This window comes from Pituophis catenifer, unplaced genomic scaffold (genome assembly GCF_029215685.1).
Source record: "Pituophis catenifer annectens isolate HBS135680 unplaced genomic scaffold, rPitCat1.0.hap2 SCAF_12, whole genome shotgun sequence".
In the NCBI taxonomy this organism is placed as follows: Eukaryota; Metazoa; Chordata; class Lepidosauria; order Squamata; family Colubridae; genus Pituophis; species Pituophis catenifer.
This window is the reverse complement of record NW_027256892.1, coordinates 14,009,674-14,031,365: the sequence shown is the minus strand read 5'-3', so window position 1 is coordinate 14,031,365 and position 21,692 is coordinate 14,009,674. Positions and strand designations below refer to the sequence as shown.

At 39.3% G+C, this 21,692-nt stretch overlaps 1 protein-coding gene across 1 annotated transcript; it reads left to right on the top strand.

The window, feature by feature from the left end:
- Nucleotides 1-556: 556 nt before the first annotated feature.
- Nucleotides 557-19,749, top strand: STT3A (STT3 oligosaccharyltransferase complex catalytic subunit A). The gene is made up of 18 exons (XM_070952621.1): nt 557-658; nt 3,654-3,776; nt 4,122-4,182; nt 5,164-5,285; nt 5,633-5,778; nt 7,038-7,128; nt 8,099-8,205; nt 8,973-9,137; nt 9,336-9,516; nt 10,171-10,326; nt 11,767-11,858; nt 12,635-12,790; nt 13,050-13,238; nt 16,829-16,945; nt 17,219-17,321; nt 17,745-17,933; nt 19,004-19,119; nt 19,501-19,749. Exons 2-18 carry the CDS (start codon nt 3,689-3,691, stop codon nt 19,537-19,539), a joined length of 2,118 nt encoding a protein of 705 aa, XP_070808722.1. The 5' UTR covers nt 557-658; nt 3,654-3,688; the 3' UTR covers nt 19,540-19,749.
- The last annotated feature ends 1,943 nt before the right edge of the window (nt 19,750-21,692 follow it).

Sequence of the window (21,692 nt, the reverse complement as noted above, 5' to 3'; positions counted from 1 at the left end):
TACAACCTGTGGACTTTAACTCCCAGAATTCCTGAGCCAGCTTGGCTGTCTCAGGAATTCTGGGAGTTGAAGTCCACAGGTTGTAAAAGCCACACCCCTGAACTAGACATGACATACCCATGCCCTAACTTCAGCTGGTGCGGTCATCTTGATGGGATTCTGGCAGTGGCACGCGTCCCAGTTGAAGGGCGTCAGACTGGGAAAAGCCGCCAGAACTCCAGCCACATCCTTCAATCTGGCGGTTCAGATGCGCTCAAGGGGATCCCGGCCGCGAACTCGCCCTGCCGCTTCCTGCCACGTGAAAGCCTCTGGCCACGCCCCCCTCCCAGCTCCTCCTCCCTCCTCCCCGTTACCCAGAGCGACACGTCACTACTCGCGCCTCAACTAAGCTTCCCTCCTCCCGAGACAACCAACCGCGTCGGGCACGCCTCCCCTGTTAAAAACCGCGGCGCCCCATCCTTCGAACTTCCGCTTTGTTGACGGACGTGGCCTCGGCCCCGTTATCTTTCCCGCGGGGCGGGCCCGTCGTGGTGATCGACGCGCCCCTCGGCCTGTCGCTGTGCACGGGGAAAAGGCGAGCGGGCTGAGGAGCTGGGAGTGGGCGCGCGTGGAGCGGATGGCTGAGGGAGCCGGGCGGAGAGCGAAATCTGAGTCCCCGGTGAGGAATCGGAGCCCGGAGGGAGTCTCCATCAGGCCGGGGGCTGCTGCAGCCTGAGGGAGCTGAGGAGGGCGGCGGCTGGGCGGTGGGATCACCGCTGAGGGTGTGGGGGGGGAAGCCGTGGAAGCCCCACGCGCGATCGGCCCAAGGCGGCCTCTGGAATGAAGGGGGGGGCTGTTCCCCCCCCCACCGGGCCTCCGATCGTGTTGCTGGACTTCATTCTGCATCGGGCACCGCATCTTCCAGCCCCTCCCCCACTCCCAGCCCCCCCCCCCCCCACACAAAAAAAGCCTTGCAGCTAGAAAAGTAGCTCCTCAGGGAATCTTTGCCCATCGTTCCCCCAGGCAACGGGGAAGGATGAGATGGGCTTCCCCCCGAAAGCTCTCCTTCCGCCCCGCCAAGAGAATGAATGAAATCAGGACACAAACAGGCAGGGTGACTTCACACGTTAGCATTAACCCTGGTTTGCTAGCACACACACACACACACACACACACACACACACACACACACACACACACACCCCTCAACACCCCCCTCCCCCCGATCTTTTAAGCAAGAGGCCGACCTTGGGGCGGGCTTGTGCAACGTGTGAAACCATCCTCTGCGAGTGGGAAAGGTAGAAGGGCTTCCAAGGAAGGGCGCAGCCGAATTTGTCTCCTTGAACCGGATTTCTGGTCTGTTTTAAAGCTTTGTAGAGCTTTTAAGGCAGGGGTCCCCAACCTTGGCCACTTTAAGACCTGTGGACGGCTGAGGAATTCTGGGACTTGGAGTCCACAGGTCTTAAAGTGGCCAAGGTTGGAGACCCCTGCTTTTTAAGGGGTGATCTCTCTACCCATTAAAACCCTGCAATGGGGCCTTTTATTCTGCCATTCCGTTTTCTTCCAGGGAACATTTTTCACTTCCCTTGATATTTCTGCCTGTCAGGTAGATTTATGTGATTTGTATGCCGCCCTATCTCTGTAGACTCAGGACGGCTCACAACAATAAAAACAAACCCAATGAAACATAAAATACATACAAAATACATTAATGTATAAATATAAATTTAAAACATATATTAGAACCCATTAAAATAATCAAACCCCCTCAGTCCAGTCCAGATCTCATCGTCCTCAGTGTTTTGACAGACTTTTTTTGTTTCGGGGATTCCAGTTGTGTATGGTTGGCATCCCGAAGAGCCCAGCCAGGAGGATGGATTTTCAATCGAAAAGTTACCGTTAGCAGTGCTTAAAAATCTCTGTCTAGATGCTAAGAATAGTCAAAACCTTCCGGATATTGCACATAACTAACTGTAAAAGCAAGTTTGATTTTTTTTTTTTGCTTTGATTCTGTTCAGTAGTTCTTTATGCATCCTATTGGTACAGTTCCCACTTCTCAAGACAGCTGAGCATGCATCCAGGTCCTTGCTTCATGCAACATTTGCATGCACAATGATCCTTTAAATGCATGAAATCATGTCCCTAGATCTATAATGATTAAAAATTAAAATGTGGAAGGAATCTGGGAGATTATGTAATCGTGAAACATTTTGGCAGAAGCGGATCCAACTTTTGTTTCACTGCATTCTTAATGTTTAGTGCAAATCCGTATTTCTGTAAGTCTGAGTTTTTACCTGTCAAGCTAATATGAGCCAATTTACCCAACTCTCCAGCACTGAATTAGAGAATTGGAAAGGAAACCTGTTTACCTCAGTGGTTGACAGTTGCTTAAGTTGGCTCATATCAGTTTGATAACTTTCCACTGATTTTAAATCTGAGAGTACTATACTGTATAGGAGTGATTCTATATAGACCACGGTTGGGTTTTTAAATGCACAGTGGAGTATAAATTTAGAACAACGTTGCTGTGAATCTTTGTGATCTTGAATGCTGCTGTATTCTTATCTCAAAATTTAATTATGCGCTTACTAATAGGTGCTTGAAAAGTACCTCCTATGCCTGATGGACTTGACCTGGGATATTAATGTTTTACTCCTTCTATTTGCTCTTAACTGATAATTCCTAGCCCTGTTTCTGATTTTTTATTGGAGGTAATTTTTATTGGGTAATTGCAGCACTTGAATAGTAGCCCTTATAATTCTAGTTTTATTGGATTTTTTTTTATTGGAAACCTTATTCTCATTCATTGCTAAGTAGTTTAAGGTAAAAGGAAATCTGTGATTGTTATTGAATCCCAAATGAAACTTGATTTGAAAGAAGTGCCCATCCTATTCAGATAAGAAATTGAAGCAGAAACTATCTTTTTTTCTGGAGCAGCTGTTAGCAAAAATGAACTGTGAAACTGGCTTTGTAAGCAATTAACTTTCATCTTGATTTTGTTTTGACAAAGTACATGTTCCTGTAGATCCCCCATTAGGCCGGGTGAACAAATATTTATTTTAAGCAGTGTTTAAAGGTTGCATGAGATAAATTCATGTCAGCGTAACCTTTTCAAACTTCTGTAAACCTGAACTTTTGTGTGAAACCCACATCCAGAAGATAAAGTTTATGCTAATTGGGCTCCCTCATAGGCTACTGGATGGAAAAAAGATAACTTAAGTAAAGCTGAAACATATGCTTTAAATATTTTTGGCAATTGGTGGGTAGTGTTTCATAACTTTTGCTTTTTGAAGTTTTAAAAATGGTTAAACAGTGGAATCTATTGTGAACACATGAAAATATAGAAAGAAAGCCTCATTCAGGTAGCTGTTCTTTGTTTTAGTTGGCATTGATTGTTTAGGTCCTTAAGCCACCACCCTGCTTGTGATTAAACAAAGCAGTGAACATTTCTTGTGTGTTTCCTGTTGAACTCTGGGGAAGTATACATAGAATTACACTCATTTAGGTGAATGGATGGATGGTACATTGTTTGGAGGAAAAATTGTTTGATCCTGATAAAATGAAATATGTGCCACTGTCTCATCCCATGCAGTGTGTTTGCTTATGGTGTGTTAATAAGGATGACTTGAAGAATGTATTTGTACTTAATTTTTTTATTTTATTTTTTCTTTTAGGTGTTTAAGTGTTGCCTTTGGTTATCTTTGCCAGAATGACCAAGTTAGGTTTCCTCCGCTTGTCATATGAAAAACAGGACACCCTCCTCAAGCTCCTGATTTTGTCAATGGCAGCTATTCTTTGTAAGTTTAAACTTTAAAAATTCTAGCTGACAAGAGTATGGCTATAACCATACCTTACCTGTTGGTTGTTTTTTAATGTGAATTCCATTTTGTATGGAATGTTGTTCTCCTAGTCTTATAATCAACTTTGACTTGGTATGTTTCAACATTTCTAGCCCTTATGTTTCCAATTGGCAAATAACTAACATTAAGATAATTGAAACATCACGATAACCATGATGATAAATAAATAAATAAATAAATAAATAAATAAATAAATAAATAAATAAATAAATAAATAAATAAATAAATATAATCAATCAATCAATCAATCGCCTCTGCATATTTTCTTCCTTTGTGTTGCAGCTTTTTCTACTAGACTTTTCTCTGTGTTACGATTTGAGAGTGTCATTCATGAATTTGATCCGTAAGTATCCCTCTTGATTCTGATTTGATTGGAGAGATCATTTGCCTGGGTGTGTTCAGGTGCAGGTTTTGTTGCTGTAGATTAGAATATTAGGCTTCAAAATAATAAAATAGATTGTTCTGCTTCAGCAATAGGACTTCAAAATATATCAGGGAGAGTGTTTTTTTGGAAGACAAAGAACTAGGATTAGATTCAGATAGTTATGCAATAAAATTAATATTCTAGCCAGTTCTGCCTGGATTTCCTATGAATCTTGAGTATGAAATGCAATAGAATTGTTTCTTCTAAAACTGTTTCTCAGCCTTAGCAACTTGTAAGATGTTCAATTCCAGAATTACTCAGCTAGCCATGAGAATTGAAGTCCACAAATCTTGCGATGTTGCCAAGGTTTAGAAACACTGTTCTAAAGGAATGCGTACAACTGTGAGATTGACTCAGAATAATGGACTACAGTTGAATGGTTATGGGTTTTATTAGATGCTTACTGTCTAGTACAGAGGTCCTCAAACTTGGCAGCTTTAAGACTTGTGGACTTCAACTCCTAGAATTCTCCAGCCAGCCAGCTATGCTATGTTGGCTGGAGAATTCTGGGAGTTGAAGTCCACAAGTCTTAAAACTGCCAATTTTGAAGACCTCTGGTCTAGTATGATGAAGAGCAGTTTGTTTAAGGGGAATATTTGTATTTTTACAGTAAGCTAAAGAGCGCATAACAATGTTTGGAAATGTAAGGCAATGCTATGTTTTCTTGATTGCCTGCAAGGAAGATTAATCCTTTATCCATTCGGATATTTCTGTTCAATTTCTATACGAATCTTGATTCCAAGTGAAAAACTGCTTTAGTCAAGTTGGTGTTAATTTGTATGTTAGAATGGTGAGCTTTTCTACATAAGAACTGTAACAGAAGGCCAAGCCTGCAATACGAGGAACAGCAAACGATAAAATCTTACTAGCAAAGGACTGAGATTTCTGTTACTCCCACAGGTATTTTAACTACCGCACCACTCGCTTCTTGGCAGAAGAGGGTTTTTATAAATTTCATAACTGGTTTGATGATAGAGCATGGTATCCTCTGGGAAGGATCATAGGTGGAACCATCTATCCAGGTAAGAGCCAGGCATTTCTCAAAGACCAGTGCACAACGTATTGTAATGGCATCGCATTTTAGAATAGTCCTTTTCTGATGTTCTGTAGTTCCCCCGAAATGGGTAAGCAAGTGTCATTCATCTTTCAGGTAATGCAGCCAAACATAACTAATCCAGTGTGGAATTGGCTTCATTTGATAGGGAAAAATATGCTTACTGATCTGTAAGAGAGCCTATGTCAGCCAGTGATTTTGAGAGCTACCGTAGTTCTCTCTGCAGTCCAGATTTTGCTTAAGTCTATCGAAACATAAGCATCCAGCAGGCCAATAATCCTTTGCAAATGACATTCCTGCTTCACTTTATTTCAGGTTTAATGATCACATCGGCTGCTATCTACCACGTTCTGCACTTCTTCCACATTACAATCGACATCCGAAATGTGTGCGTGTTTCTGGCCCCCCTCTTTTCTTCCTTCACCACCATAGTAACATACCACCTCACCAAAGAACTTAAGGTAATCACTAAGATAGAGCCGGTTTTGGGGAATGGTAGCTGTACTTTCTGTGCATTGCTGTAGAGAAGTTGAGACTGCTAAGTTTACCGTATTTTTCGGAATATAAGACGCCCCCACCCTTTGGTCTCTGCCTCCCAGCAGTTACCTCCTTGCAGCAAGAAGAAGAAGCTCCTTTCAGCTTCAGCACAGCCTAATTAGCACAAGTTGATTGGATCATCCTCCTGACTCTCAGCTGTTTTGCTCTCAGCTGTTTTGCCCCGGCCTCTGCTGCTTGCTGCAAGGAGGTAAATTGCTGGGAGCAGATTTTTTTTTCTTGTGCTAATCAAGCTATACTGAAAACGAAAATGAAAGTAAAGCAGGCTGTTTGCTGCAAAGAGGCAAAATTGCTGGGAGGCAGATTTCTTTTTCTTGTTTTCCTCATCAAAAAAGGTAGGTGCGTTTTATAGTCCAGTGCGTCTTATACTCCGAAAAATACGGTATTCCTAAAGTTTCTCCTCATTTCAGCTATTGATTGGCCAATTTAAGCAAGAATAGTCTGATTGTAGGCTGTTCCAAACAGCCTATAATTATTATATTTGGGGAAACAGGAGGTAGTGGAAATCTATGTTGGTGTAATGTTAGCATATTGGGAAGCAGTTAAAGAAAAGTGTAATACTATTGTATAGTGGTTAAGGTGCTAACTAGAAATCAGGACACGGTGAGTTCTAATCCCGTCTTAGGCACCAAAGCCAGCTTTGTGACTTTGTGCCAGTCATCTCTCAGCCCATCACAGGGCGGTTGTGCAAAAATAGGAGGAGGGAGGAGTATTTATGTTCTCTGCATTGAAAAGTGGGATAAAAATGTAGTAAGCGCAATATTCTTAGGTATGTTGTACTGAAAGACTGTCTAAGCTTTTAGATGCATTCATGTGTGTTGTTTTAACATTCATGAATGTTGATTTAAAATGGAAGATTGATTTAAAATGCTGAATACTGAAATAAAATATATTTGAGATGCTTAAATGGGAAGATTTTTGCTGGTGACAAATCAGAAATTTACTTAGACTTCGGTCAACAGAAAAAATTAAATCTTTGTAGCAGCCTTTATTCATCACTGCTTTATTTGTACCCTTTTGACAAAATAATAATAAATGCAAGAAAAGCGGTCATGTCTATGAAATACATGGAGTCTCCTTCCCTACACTTTTTAAACATCTTAGAAATAATGTCATCATTAGTGACTTAACTTCCCCCCCCCCTTTTTTTTTTTTTCCTACCTAGGATGCAGGAGCTGGTCTTTTGGCAGCTGCAATGATTGCTGTGGTGCCTGGTTACATCTCCCGTTCTGTTGCAGGCTCTTATGATAATGAAGGTGAGGTCAGTTTTTTAAAATGCCTTTAATAATTTCAGCCTGGAATAAATTGAGGGAGGGAGGGAGGGAGGAAGGAAGGATCTCTCTTCAGTCATGCAAGCAATATATAAGTAACCAAATATACTCTACATACAGAAACAAATATAGAATATTCTGTTGTATGGCACTATGGGGAAAAATGCCAATATCTCTGACAAGGATTGAAGAAACCAGTTAGTTCAGTCTTGATGTCTTTGTTGATAACCATCTCCAGGCTAATGTGTATTGATTTAATGATCCTCATTCATCTCTCAAATCAGACTAATAAAATTAAAATTGGAACCATCTGATGCTCAGTCAGATATAAAACATTTGTTCCCGGTATGAAATAAGGAAGCTTTGGATTTAATAATTTTGTTGGCAGCAAAATGACTTTTTAGTTCAAGTCCTATTTCTGGTTTCACTGCTAAATGTTTTTCACATGAAAGCTACTTCTCGGAGCTTTACTAAAAATCTATTATAAAGAAATAGTCCAAAAGTGTAAGAAGCCTTTAAAAATGCATGGTAAGATTAGCTCTCTGTTGATACCAATAGTGGCCTTCATAAAATTTCATGATGTTTTTAAAATTATAGAATTAATGTTAATGAATGTATTGCATGCCCTTCGGGTGGAGTATAAATTGAAAACATGAATAAGTGAATTGTGTGAAGAAAAATTAGAAGAAAATATATGATAAATAGTCCTCTTTTCTTTTTGACAAGTCAACAGTTTATACAACAGCGTTTACCAACTCTGGCAACTGGTAACTTTAAATTGTGTGTTTAAATATGCTAGCTGGAGAATTCTGGGTGTTCACACACCTTAAATTTGCCAAAATTGGAAAACACCGTTTTGTAGTATCTTTTACTCTATGATGTGGTAATGCAGGTTTATCCTTCTGTACTTTGGATGCAAAGCCTGAAGTTTGACTTAGATCTGGTTTATTTCCAGGTATTGCTATATTCTGTATGCTTCTGACTTACTATATGTGGATCAAAGCTGTGAAGACAGGTTCAATCTACTGGGCGGCCATTTGCGCACTTGCCTATTTCTACATGGTGAGTGATAATTTTTCATTAGATACCTTGAGTCATCCCATCAAAACAGACAAAATTCTGCCTTGAATAATTTCCCAACTTCTTTATATTTTGTACACTTGTAAGCATTGTTGTAGTGTTGTAAATTTCTGAAGCCACTGGCTTTTGTATTTAGGACCATGTAGCATCGTTCTTGAAGGATGTGCCTCTCTCCTTGGAGAAGGAAAGGGGAAATTAGTGCCACTGTTTCCCTTACTTCAGACAACAGCATGTGCCTCTTAGCCTCCATCTGTATTACTTGTCAAAGCCAAGCTATTTTTATATTTGTATAAATTGCTAAATAAAGACCAGATTGTTCCCTTTCTTTCACAGCTGAGTTATTTGTTAAATTTAAATCACACCTTATCTCTTGGGGCCCAAGGGAGAGAATGTGACTCTTTCTTTCCCCAATGCTTATTTTCACAAAAATCATGTTAGATAGTTAAACTGGGAATTTGTCTCTGGTCTGGAGTCAGTCACAGACCCTCAAGAATGAAGGCAAAAAGCAGACAATGCCTTCCTATTCCTAGCATGACTTAAACCATTACATTAGCCCCCATAGACCAACAGCTGCTCTTGCTTGTGTTACAGAGATGAGCATGTTAAGGAACTCTCAATCTTATTAAGAACAATAAGATTTTTGAGGGAAGAAAAGCTTTTGTGTCACACATACTGTAGACAGCGTCCTAAGCCATTGGTGGCATTTAGAATGTCTAATTTCTGTATTCCATTTGTTTTTTTCCCCTCAGGTTTCTTCTTGGGGTGGCTACGTGTTTTTGATCAACCTAATTCCACTTCATGTCCTGGTGCTGATGTTGACTGGACGGTTTTCCCACCGGATCTATGTGGCTTATTGTACAGTATACTGCTTAGGAACTATCCTCTCGATGCAGATCTCTTTTGTCGGTTTCCAGGTAAGAAATCTAAAAGATTGAGGAAAGGGGATGGTGTAAAGCCTTTTCTGCTCTTGAACTAAGTGTCTATTGATTTGGCCGTCTGACAGTGACAGTAGTTGAGCCAAATAGCTAATTCGGGTAGCCTGCTGGCTGAAGAAAAGCATTTAGTTGTCATAAAAAGTAAGCTTAATCGAGCTTATTCTTTCCTTCCTGTAGCCTGTTCTTTCATCTGAACACATGGCTGCCCTGGGGGTATTTGGTCTCTGCCAGATTCATGCCTTCGTGGATTATCTGCGCAGCAAGCTGAATCCTCAGCAATTTGAGATTCTCTTCAGAAGCGTCATCTCCTTGGTCGGGATTGTCCTTCTGTCCATAGGAGCTGTTTTGATGTTAACAGGTAAGGAGATGCTGCAGGTCGCAACAATGCATATTGATTTATTTCTGTACAATTTCACTGGAACATTAATTCAGTGGATCCAGAAAAATACTATTTTAGTGAAGAGTTTCTCTGCTTTTGATTGGATGTTCTCTTTTTTCTTTTCTTTTGAGGCTCAATAATCTTTCAACACATGAGATAATTTCACTGTGTCAGCATGCTTCTTGGGGCACTGCAACTTCCTGAGAAGAATGTTTATGTTTACTTATTTGAAAGCAATTTATGTTGTGGAAACAGATTAAAAATCTCCAGCTTTTGGATGCCATTTAAAACCAAATGACTTAATTAGTCACGTGATTGAAGCTTTGAAGAGTTCTGGATAAATAAATAAAATCTGGTTTGCAGGAGCAGAGTTTTTATTTAGTTGAAATGGTTCATAAGTCTGAGGAAGAAGAAGCAATAATCCTGATTAAATTTTCTGGGCATGATTGAGAAAAATATTTTGATTCTATCTTAGCAAAACCAAATTTCTACATTAGTTATAGAATGTGTGTGAGTGTCCATGTGTGTAATTCAGGCATTATGTAGGTATATTGAGATATTATTGCTTGAAGATATTATAACGCTACTGTATAAATATTTTTATTGAGCCTGGTTATTTCTCAATTTTGTCAGGAAAAATTTCTCCATGGACTGGACGTTTCTACTCTTTGCTTGATCCTTCTTATGCAAAAAATAATATTCCAATCATTGCTTCAGTTTCTGAGCATCAACCCACCACATGGTCATCCTACTATTTTGATCTTCAGCTTCTTGTTTTCATGTTTCCAGGTTTGTATAGTATAGAAATGTGTGACAATAATATTATGTATTACTTTTTTTTTGTTGTTAGTTGCGAAGTCGTGTCCGACCCATTGCGACCCCATGGACAATGTTCCTCCAGGCCTTCCTGTCCTCTACCATTCTCTGGAGTCCATTTAAACTCACACCTACTGCTTCAGTGACTCCATCCAGCCACCTCATTCTCTGTTGTCCCGTTCTTCTTTTGCCCTCAATCTTTTCCAGCTTTAGGCTCTTCTCCAGTGAGTCCTTCCTTCTCATTAGGTGCCAAAGTATTTGAGTTTCATCTTCAGGATCTGGCCTTCTAAACAGCAGTCAGGGTTGATCTCCTCTAGGACTGACCAGTTTGATTGCCTTGCAGTCCAAGGGACTCATAGGAGCCTTCTCCAACACCAGAGTTCAAAGGCCTCAATTCTTTGGCGCTCAGCCATATATTGCAACTGGGACCACAATAGCCTTGACTATGTGCACTTTTGTTGGCAGAGTGATGTCTTTTTTACGTTTTTATTTTTTTAGCTTGTGTCATATACCATATTTTTCGGAGTATAAGACGCGCCTTTTTCCCTCCTAAAACGAGGTGAAAATTTAGGTGCGTCTTATACACCGAATGTAGTCCTGCTCACCTACTGGCCCCCACCCTTTGGCCTCTGCCTCCCAGCAGTTTATCTCCTTGCAGCAAACAGTAAGAAGAAACAGCTCTTTTCAACTTCAGCACAGCCTAATTAGCACAAGTTTATTGGATCAGCCTCCCAATTCTCAGCTATTTTGCTCTCAGCTGTTTTGTGCTGGCCTCTGCTGCTTGCTGCAAGGAGGTAAATTGCTGGAGCAGATTTTTTTTTTTTTTGTGCTAATCAAGCTATGCTGAAAACGAAAATGAAAGTAAAGCAGGCTGTTTGCTGTTTGCTGCAATGAGGCAAAATTACTGGGAGGCAGAGGCAGATTTCTTTTTCTTCTTTTCCTCCCCAAAAAAGGTAGGTGCGTTTTATAATCCAGTGCGTCTTATACTCTGAAAAATATGGTATTTGGTCCTCCTCTGTTACTTCCAGACTGATTTGTTAATTGCTTCATTCTATACTTTGATCTTTGACCTTAATAAAGCTTGACTTGACTAACTAGTAAAATGTTAAAATGCTTTCGTGGAAACAATGTTCCGCTGAAAACCAGATTTTTACTTGGGCAGATAGAGAATTAAAGGAAAATCTTGGGGAAGTGTCTCATGCAAATATTGGGGGAAAGTTGATTGGAATATCTTATTCGGTGCCTTCAAAGTTTCTATTCAAACTTCTAATTTATTAGTAAATTAGAATAATTTGAATAAATTAGACCTTTATTCAAATGTCTAATTCAGTCTTAAGCTTTGTTTGATAAATTTTTTCCATCTCATATTCTGCGTTTCCTTGACAGTTGACCTGTTTTCTTTCTCTCTTACAGTTGGCCTGTATTACTGTTTCAGCCATCTGTCTGATGCCCGAATTTTCATCATCATGTATGGTGTCACAAGCATGTATTTCTCTGCTGTGATGGTGAGTCCCAAATGTTGGCTTACCATTGGATTTGTGTTTTTGGGAGAATGTATTAGTATGAGCCGAGGTTGCGCAGTGGTTAGAGTGCAGTACTGCAGCTACTTCAGCTGACTGCTAGTTCAGCAGATCAGCGGATCAAATCTCACCGGCTCAAGGTTGACTCAGCCTTCCATCCTTCCGAGGTGGGTAAAATGAGGACCCAGATTGTTAGGGGCAATATGCTATTTTTTTTTTATTTGATTTATATGCCACCCTTCTCCAGAGACTCAGGGCGGCTTACAATGCGTTAAGCAATAGCCTTCATACTTTTGTATATTTATACAAAGTCAGCTTATTGCCCTCACAAACTGGGTCCTCATTTAACCTACCTTAGAAAGGATGGAAGGCTGAGTCAACCTTGAGCCTGGTGGGATTCGAACTTACAGTAATTGCAGACAGCTGGTGTTAATCACAATGCTTTTACTCTGCTGAGCCACCAAGCCCTTCCCTGTATTTAGTATACTGTCTTTGGTGTAAGCTGCCCAGAGCCCTCGGAGAGTGGGCGGTATAGAAATATGACAAATTAATTAATTAATTAATTAATTAATTAATTAATTAATGAATAAGAGAGATTGTTTTATTTTACTCTTAATAGGTACATTAGACAAGGTGCACTGGGCAAGTTAGAGAGTGGGGGTTTTTTAGAGACAACAAGCATCATATCTGATCCCCTTTGCAATTTCACCTCCCAGAAAGTGATGTATATAAATGTGCTTAGTATTTTGGTGTTTTAATAGGTTCGTCTCATGCTGGTACTGGCCCCAGTTATGTGTATTCTGTCTGGCATTGGAGTTTCTCAAGTGTTGTCGACTTACATGAAAAATCTAGACATCACCCGACCCGATAAGAAAACTAAAAAGCAACAGGATTCTACTTACCCCATCAAAAATGAAGTGAGTGGTGATATAAGCAAGCATAACTGTTTAACATATCAAGGTTTTCCGCCACATATTAAAAATGCAACTTACAACATTGGGTGTAGAATGTTTTACTTTACTAGTGGTGGAAAGAGATATCATTGGAACTGTCTCTAGATTATTTGTGAGAGAATAGATGCTTCTGAATGGTTTTAAAAGGTTCCTTTAATAAAAGTGTGGGTTTTTTTTTCCAAAATAGCTTAAGTATGTTTTAATGATTCCGGTTGCTTCTTAGGTTGCCAGTGGAATGATCCTTGTCATGGCTTTCTTCTTGATCACTTACACCTTTCATTCGACTTGGGTAACCAGTGAAGCCTACTCTTCTCCCTCAATAGTTCTGTCTGCTCGTGGTGGTGACGGGAGCAGGATTATTTTTGATGACTTCAGAGAAGCATATTATTGGCTTCGTCACAATACACCAGAGGTAAATACCTGCACAATTGGTCTCTGTGCAAGCACATTGATAAGAAAACTAGAACAGACTTTAGATTCTCTTATTCCTTAAAAAAAAGTGTATGTTTCTTAGCCACCAAAATTTTGTCTAAAGTCTGTATGTCAGCTAATATTTAAAGCATTTACGTATCACAAAGATTTCTGAGACAGCGGACTTCCGGTTTGCTGCTTGTCGCTGCCAGACGTTCCTTTGGGATCGTCAGCTTCCATCGCCTGTCAGAGCCGCCTTCACAACGGAATGGCGGCTTGAAAAAACTCCGTTTCCATGAGGAAACGGAGATAGAGCCGGCAGGGGTGGGTAGAACTCTCTGCGGAGTCCCAAAAGTTTTTTCTTTACTTTTGGGACGGAGCGGATGAGATGCCCCGTATCCCCAGCCGCTGCTCCGGGCTTTGGGAGACCTCTGCTGATGCAGAGCCAGGCGTCAAAAGCAAGCCTGCAAATTTAACAGACTACTTAAAGAAAATGTGAGCTGGACCTGTAAGACTGAACCGCAAGTATCTTACTGATTTTTTAAAAGAAATTACTTAAGAGAGAGGAGGAAAAGAAAGAGGGAAAAAAAAGCCTTTTAAAATGGCGTCGGCTGGAGGAGAGGCAGAAAGGGAAAGTCCTTCCGTTTTTTATTACTACAATGTAGCGGAATAAATACCACTGGCTACATTTGTAGACAAAACTTCGCTCCTGTGTTTTTTTCTCTTTTTCTCTCCCTTGGAGACCTGATATTGTTGTTGATTGGAAAGAAGTCTTTCTTGCTTTTTTTTTAACAAAGTCTGCCTGGGCGGAAACATGGCACTGAGACTCATAAAGTCAGATAAACAAGAAGGGGGGGGGGATTCCCCCACCAACAACTTAAAGGAACAAGTCTTAACTCTTCAGTCTGAGAAACCTGATTTTAATATAATAGAATTTTTTATAGAAGAGATTGAAAGAAGGGAGGAGATTGTGAATCAGCAATTTGAAAAATTTAAGCAGGAAATTAAAGAATTGGTGAAATCTAAGTTTGATTCTTTGGAGAAAAAATTCTCAAAAATGGCTAATGGTTTTACAGAATTTATGATGCAGTTGGATACAAATACTAATGTACTAGAGTCTAAAATGGAAGGAATTCAAGATAATTTGGACAATAGAATCCAAAAAATTGAAAATGACTTGATAAACATTCAGGATAATAGCTTAGAAGAAAAATCTAAAATGAATGCTGATCAAAAGTATGGTAATGCAGAAAATCTGCAACAGAAGATTGAAAAAGAGATTTTAATGGTACAATATAATTTCACAGAATATGCGATAAGATTAAGAGGTTTGCAGGAAAATAATAGAGATGATTTAAGGAAAATATCTTCTGAATTTCTAGCTGGGATTCTAAAGGTTCAACCTGATGAAGTGTTTTGTAGGATTGACAGAGTTTATCGAATTAACTCCTGGATTGCCAAGCAAAGGCAATTGCCTAGAGATGTGGTGATTTATTTTACAGACAAAGAAATTAGGAATAACATCGTGCAAAATTCCTTCAATTCTAAGTTGCAATTGCATGGGAGAAAGATTTGGATTTACAAGGAACTCCCACCTAAGATATTGATGGAAAGGAAGAAATTTGGTTTTCTGGTGAATGAGTTAAAAAAGAGAAATATCTCATTCAGGTGGGATGCCCCAGTTGGTATTATATTTAGATATCAAGGAGAAAGATATCAGCTAAACACTGTTGAAAGAGCGGAAGAATTTTATCAAAATAGGTTGAAAATGAACTTAACATCTTCAGGTATAATACAGGATAAGCAGAAGGAGCCGGAAATAAAGGTAAAATGTCGAAATATAGAGACTGTACCAGATGAATTGCCTTTGGACTCATTGGATACCCCAGCTGGACTATCTACAAAACTGAGAGAAGTGGCATCTAACCTTAAGGTGATGACTTATCAAGGCAAGGATAAGCATGGAAACCAATTAGGTGAAATACAAGGGATAAAAAAGAAATATGAGATACAAAAACAAAACCAACAAGACCAATCTACAAAGCAGAACAAAATCCGACCGGATGATACACAATTTGTAGAAAAGAAACCAGGATGGAAACCAAACCCACAAAAAGTAAAGAAAAAAAGAAATAGGTGGCATAAAAATAGAAATTTCTAAATCAGGCAACAGTGAAGCTAGTGACTTTAAAATATGAATGATTATGTGTAAACACAGAAGAGGCAACGTATTGGTTAATATCATCCTGAAGATTGTGGCAGATCTCTGCATGGCCGTAATTTGGGGACGTGAAATGAGCCTTAAACTGATGGATTTGAATTATCCATTTTGGAATTTTTTTTTTTTTTTGTGTTGATAAATATATTATATTATCTTGAATTACAAGGCAAGAGAATTATGCTGGGGCATGCAGAAGATCGGGTTGTTACCCACTACGATGACGGGAATTAATAATCCTGATGAAACCCACAATTATTACTATATGGAATATAATTATAATGTCACTCGGGTGGTTGTTTTTACTTTTATATATATAAGAAGATATTTACTACTGATGGGGGCAGATATGATTGAAGATCTTGAATAAACTGTTGCACCAGCAAGTTATGTTACCCGATTATGGATGTTGGTTCTACCAATCCAGTGGAAAGACCTTAAAGAAGATATTATATGGATTATAAATTTAAAGTCATTGTCTTTTCTTTTTTTTATTTAGATATAATGGAAAATATAGACATATATTTTTAAGTAGTGTGGGCAGTGAATCAAAGATATTAAGAAATGTTGTGTATGGTAATTTTGCTTGATAGTGGGTGAATAAGCTAGTTACTAGATTGATTAGTTTAAGAAAAGGGATTTTTAAGTGATATATTTAGGGGAGTGGAGGAAATGGATAGAGTGGAATAAATGTTAAACTAGATTTGATGGGGAAGGCTGCTTTGAAATGTTATAGTAATATACATAGAAGATTAAATGTTAAAGTAGGACTTATTGTATAGTTTTAAAGTGGAGAAGTTATTTTATAATGTCATAGTATAATGTCTTTTTTTTTCCTTTTTTTTTCTTTTCTCTTTTCTGAAATGTATGGATAAAGGGGGATGTTATAATATTAATAATATTTTTAGTAAGTAAAGGTCAATATCTAGAGGAGGGAGTAAGTAATCTGTTATGAATTAGGTTTTTTTTGTTATGAAGAAGTCACAGGGGGGGATGGGTGGGGTGGGGAGGGGGGGGTTAGGGAGGGGGAGGGAGAGGGGGGAAAAAAAGGGGGGGAAATCTGTATTTGAAAACTTTTTCAATAAAAAAAAAAGATTTCTGAGACAGCTACGGGATAAATACATTCTCTGCAAGTGTAATAAGCTCATTGTTTTGCTTTTATCTTTTCACTGCCTGTGGACAAAACCATTTAATCATCTTAACAATTAGAGAGCTAGCATTCTCATCCAATTGAAAAACTTGGGATATAAAACAATATACAAAATACTTGTTTTGTATAACCAGACTTTTTTCACCATTTAGCTCATAAACATTTATTCTGTTATTTGCATGTTCAATGAAATGTTACGGATTTTCTTTTTGTTTGAGCTTAGGATGCAAAAGTTATGTCGTGGTGGGATTATGGTTATCAGATAACAGCTATGGCAAATAGAACAATCCTCGTGGATAATAATACTTGGAATAATACGCACATTTCCCGAGTTGGACAGGTAGGTGCTGAATCCTTATGAATTATTTCCATAATTTTCATTGTATTCTGAATAGTGAAGGCATAGTTTTTTTTTAAAAAAAATCATTATTACCTTTATACCTTCAAGGAATTCTGAGTGTAGGCATTAGATTATTATTCATTCCTATTTTATCTGTGAATCGCTAGCACGCATTATGACTGCAGTGGTGGTGGATAGATTGCATAAAATAATAATAGTTATACCTCAGCAAATTGATGAAGGTTGAATTTATGAGCTGATGTGTGTTTCCAGGCCATGGCATCCACTGAAGAGCGGGCTTATGAGATCATGAGGGAACTGGATGTCAGTTACGTGCTAGTGATATTTGGAGGCCTCACTGGATATTCCTCAGATGGTAATGCTATGTTTTTATTATTTCCCTTGAAAGGACCTTTCAGGGTTCCTGAGACATCGGACTTTGCACATCCCTACATAAATCCACCTCACTACAGCTGCTGATAAATTGCTTTTTATATTTTATGTTTTCTGCATTTAATAAATCCAAACCAGATGGCCTTATTAATCAGAGCAATATTTTTCAACTTCTCAACCATCCCATGGCTGGTTGGGGAATTCTGGGAGTTGAAGTCCATACATGTTAAACATGCTGAGATTGAGAAACACTGATCCAGAGAGAGTTTTTTTCCTGCTGGTATAATGTGGTTAATTTAGAAACAGAGAGTGATTTTTGAGATCTCTGCTACTAGGAGGGTAAAGCCTCCTGCATCCCTGATGAATTGGAACAGGTTCATCAATTGCATTACTTTTTGTTCCATAGACATCAACAAATTCTTGTGGATGGTGAGAATTGGAGGGAGCACAGACACCGGCAAGCACATAAAGGAACATGATTACTACACACCCACTGGAGAGTTCCGGGTAGACCGAGAGGGCTCCCCGGTGCTGCTTAACTGCCTTATGTATAAGATGTGCTACTACCGTTTTGGTCAGGTCTACACAGAAGCAAGTGAGTGATGTTGTCTATATTTTGCAATATTATTGAGGAGTTAATTTTTGGGACATTCCCTTTTTCTATATGCTGTTCTCTTCACTTTCCGTGTCTTAGGGGCTTTGTTCTATTTTGTTCTCTAGAAAATTAGTTTTTTTTTTTTTTCTCCAGCATCAGGTAGATCAGGGGTCTGCAACCTTAAACACTCAAATGGGCCTTTTGGACCCATTTCCCACAGAAAAGAAAACACCGGGAGCCACAAAACCTTCCCGTGCTTGACTATTTCTTGAGCGGCCACAAAACTAGCATGTGTAGTTGAATTAAACGTTCTGTTTTCTTCTGAAACTTTTCTTTTCTTGGATTTATCCATGGTTGGCCTACCGGGGGTTGGAAAGCTCAATAAAACGCGTGCCGGCAGGTGTCCCACGTTGGCGGTTGTGATGCATATTTTCAGTGATAGGGAGCCGCAGCAAAGGGGTGAAAGAGCCACATGTGGCTCCAGAGCCACAGGTTGCTGACCCCTGGAGTAGATAGTAGTAATCTCGGAGTGCATGACATATTTTATCTCATTTTACCTTGACCACTGATGATGATGTTATCCATTCAGTCGTGTCTGATTCTATGGGCCAGGTGTCTCTACCTCCTCCGATCCTATGCTACTTCTTTGAGTTGTTCTATGCTCTGGCTGGTGTCTACCTTGATGGTGTCCAGCCACCTTGCTCTTTGGCGGCCTAGTTTCCTTTTACCACTAACTCTTTCAAACGTAATTGCTTTCTCCTAGTGAATTCCCCTGCATTCTTAAAGTAGAAGTGCTGTTTTGAATATTTGGGAAGTATTTTGAACTTGCACCATGGATTTGTATTCCATTTTTACTTCCACTGCAGCTATGATTTCTGCCAGTAGTCTTTCATATTATTTGCTTTATGAGGCATAATTGATTAAATATCACTTTAAAAAAAAGTTACCTAGAGTTTTAAAAAAGCTTAAACGTGTTTTTCTTAAGGTGGGATAACTGGAATTCATAGGTTGAGGGATGCTTGGTCAACAAGGATGTTTTTTCAGCCATGGTTTGTTTCTTTTGTGTTTAGAACGCCCACCAGGTTATGACCGAGTGAGAAATGCTGAAATCGGCAACAAAGATTTTGAGCTTGATGTTTTGGAAGAAGCTTACACCACAGAACACTGGCTAGTTCGAATATATAAAGTAAGCTGACCATATGCAATCATATACTTTGGGGGGGAATTGATCATAACTGGGAGTCGATGTGTACAACTTGATGACTCCTCAACTACTGATCACAATTAAGACCAGAATTTCCACTGCAAAGCAAACTTGTTAAGTGAGTCATGCCTGATTCTCCCCCCCCCTTTTTTTTTTTTTTTTGCTATAGTTGTTAAGAAAATTCGTGCGGTTAAATGAATAGTCATGAAACTAAACCTTCCCTGTTGACTTTGCTTGTGGGAAGCTAGCGAGGAAGGTTGCAAATAGCTTCTTGTTTTTATTCGGTTTTTATTACCCTTCTATTTACAAACTGAAACAAACAAACAAACGAAAACCCCTAAAAAATAAATTTTGTTTTAACAGGTAAAGGACTTGGATAATCGTGGTTTGTCAAGAACGTAACCGGCCTTCAGATGTACCATAATAAGCACTGATCGAGCCTTTGTGAAACAGATGGTTTTTATACTCTTTGTCAGCATGGAATTGGGACTTAATTGCCCAAGGAATCCCATCTTCATGTAATGAATCTGTATTATGATTTTTATAAATACAAACCCGCTACCAAATCAGAAGGAGTAGCTTTATGAAAGGATATTAAAAGGGTGTGGAAAATGTGGATTCCTGTTCATTTCTGTCTACCTTGTCTCTTGATAATTCACAGGGGTAGTTGAAATCAGTTTTTCTTATTCAATTGCTCCCTAAATTGGAGCTAGAAAGAATTTCTGCTCAATAGATCTAGATCAGCGGCCCCCAACCTTTTGGGTACCAGGGACTGGTTCCGTGGAAAAGGTTTTTCCACGGACCCAAGGGGGCGTGGTTTTGTGTGCTGCCTGCATCCCGTGGATGGGACTTCGCTTGTTTGCGTGGGCCGGTTTCTGGCATGCTGCAGACCTGTGCTGGTCCAGGGACCCCTGATCTAGGCGGTCCAAATTTGAGAGCTGATTTAAATGAACAAAATTGATAGCTGCTCAGAGTGACCTTAAGGTTAAAATGGGCAGCTTATAAATTTTATAAATAATCAAATAACTAAATGAATACAATACAACTCAAGAGGGAGCCAGCAATGGAATTAGTTCTCCCAACTTGTTCTTCTAACGTATATTTTTGGTCCATACTCCAGTGATATAAATGGACCTGCTTGGTCCATAACTTGACCATTTGGTTTTGTACAGTATGATTCAAGATATTCCTGATGAAAAGAAAAAAAATCTATAGACCACCTCACTGCTAACACTCTGGGTAAATTATGAAAACTAGTTTTTCAGAAATTTTAGGTGCGTTTTAAAGAAGGAGCTCTATGATTGAAGGGTGTTCCTGTTTTACTTTTGATTAAAATAAAATTGGGGGAAAATCTGGAAGATTGCTGCTACAGTATATATTGCATTGGATAAATCTTAGAACCTTAAAATGAAATATGGGCTTAGGCTGCAGGAATTAAAATCCCTGGTTGAGATTGCATTTGGTATTGCCCAGGAGGCTGCTGCAATTTTTGCAATTTATTTTGCAAATAAATGCAAGTTATTGCATGAAGTGGCGTTTTGTATTATTTTATGAACTCTGCCACTTTCCCGTCCCAGTTATAGGCTGCCTTTAAACAAAAACACTAATAGAGGTCTGAACAGTTTATATAAGCCTCCAGAAACGTTTCCTGATTGCTTGTGAAAATAATTTCTTAAGCGATGGTACTGACAAGCCCAAGCTACATACACCTTGGTTTTGCACATAAAATATTCCTTGCAGTTTGGGACAGTTTGCACCAGGCTTTGTATCTTTGGGGCAAGTGAAACACATCTCTTGGAATGATCACCTCTGCCTGCTTTACCTGCTTTCTTACCTGTCCTGTTCAGGAGTTTCCAATCCAGATAATGGGAAATACGACGAAAGCCTGGAAAAAAATCCCTTGCCCCCAACTTTTTAAAGAATTTAAAGTAGAACCAAAAGCGGAACATTTATTCCAGTAGCTTAAAACCAAACAGGTTGCCCTCAGCCACCCGATCTGATGCCTTGGGGCACCCTAAAACCTAACTGAGCAGCAATTCTGAGATTTGGAGGCTCAGATGGTGCACATTGCCTAGGAAGTCACTCTTGGGTGCTCCAAGATGTCCTGCTCAGATTAGCGCAGGGAATTTTCCACCTCTCAAGAGAGACATTCTCTCTTTAGGAGGCTTAAAGAAGGGGTGTCCAAACTTGGCAACTTTAAGACTTGTGGACTTCACCTCCCAGATTTTTATTTATCTATCTATCATCTATCTATCTATCTATCTATCTATCTATCTATCTATCTATCTATCTATCTATCTATCTATCTATCATCTATCATCCATCCCTCCATCCCTCCATCCATCTCTCATCTCTCATCCATCCATCCCTCCATCCATCTATCATCCATCCATCCATCCATCCATCCATCTATCTATCTATTTATCTATCTATCATCTATCTACAAGTTGCAAGAAGCAATGCAACTTCCTAAGACCTAAAGACAGACTGATGAAGGAAGAACAGCTCCTATTTATTTCCATCCATCTTCTGGACCAAGTACCAGCACTTTCTTG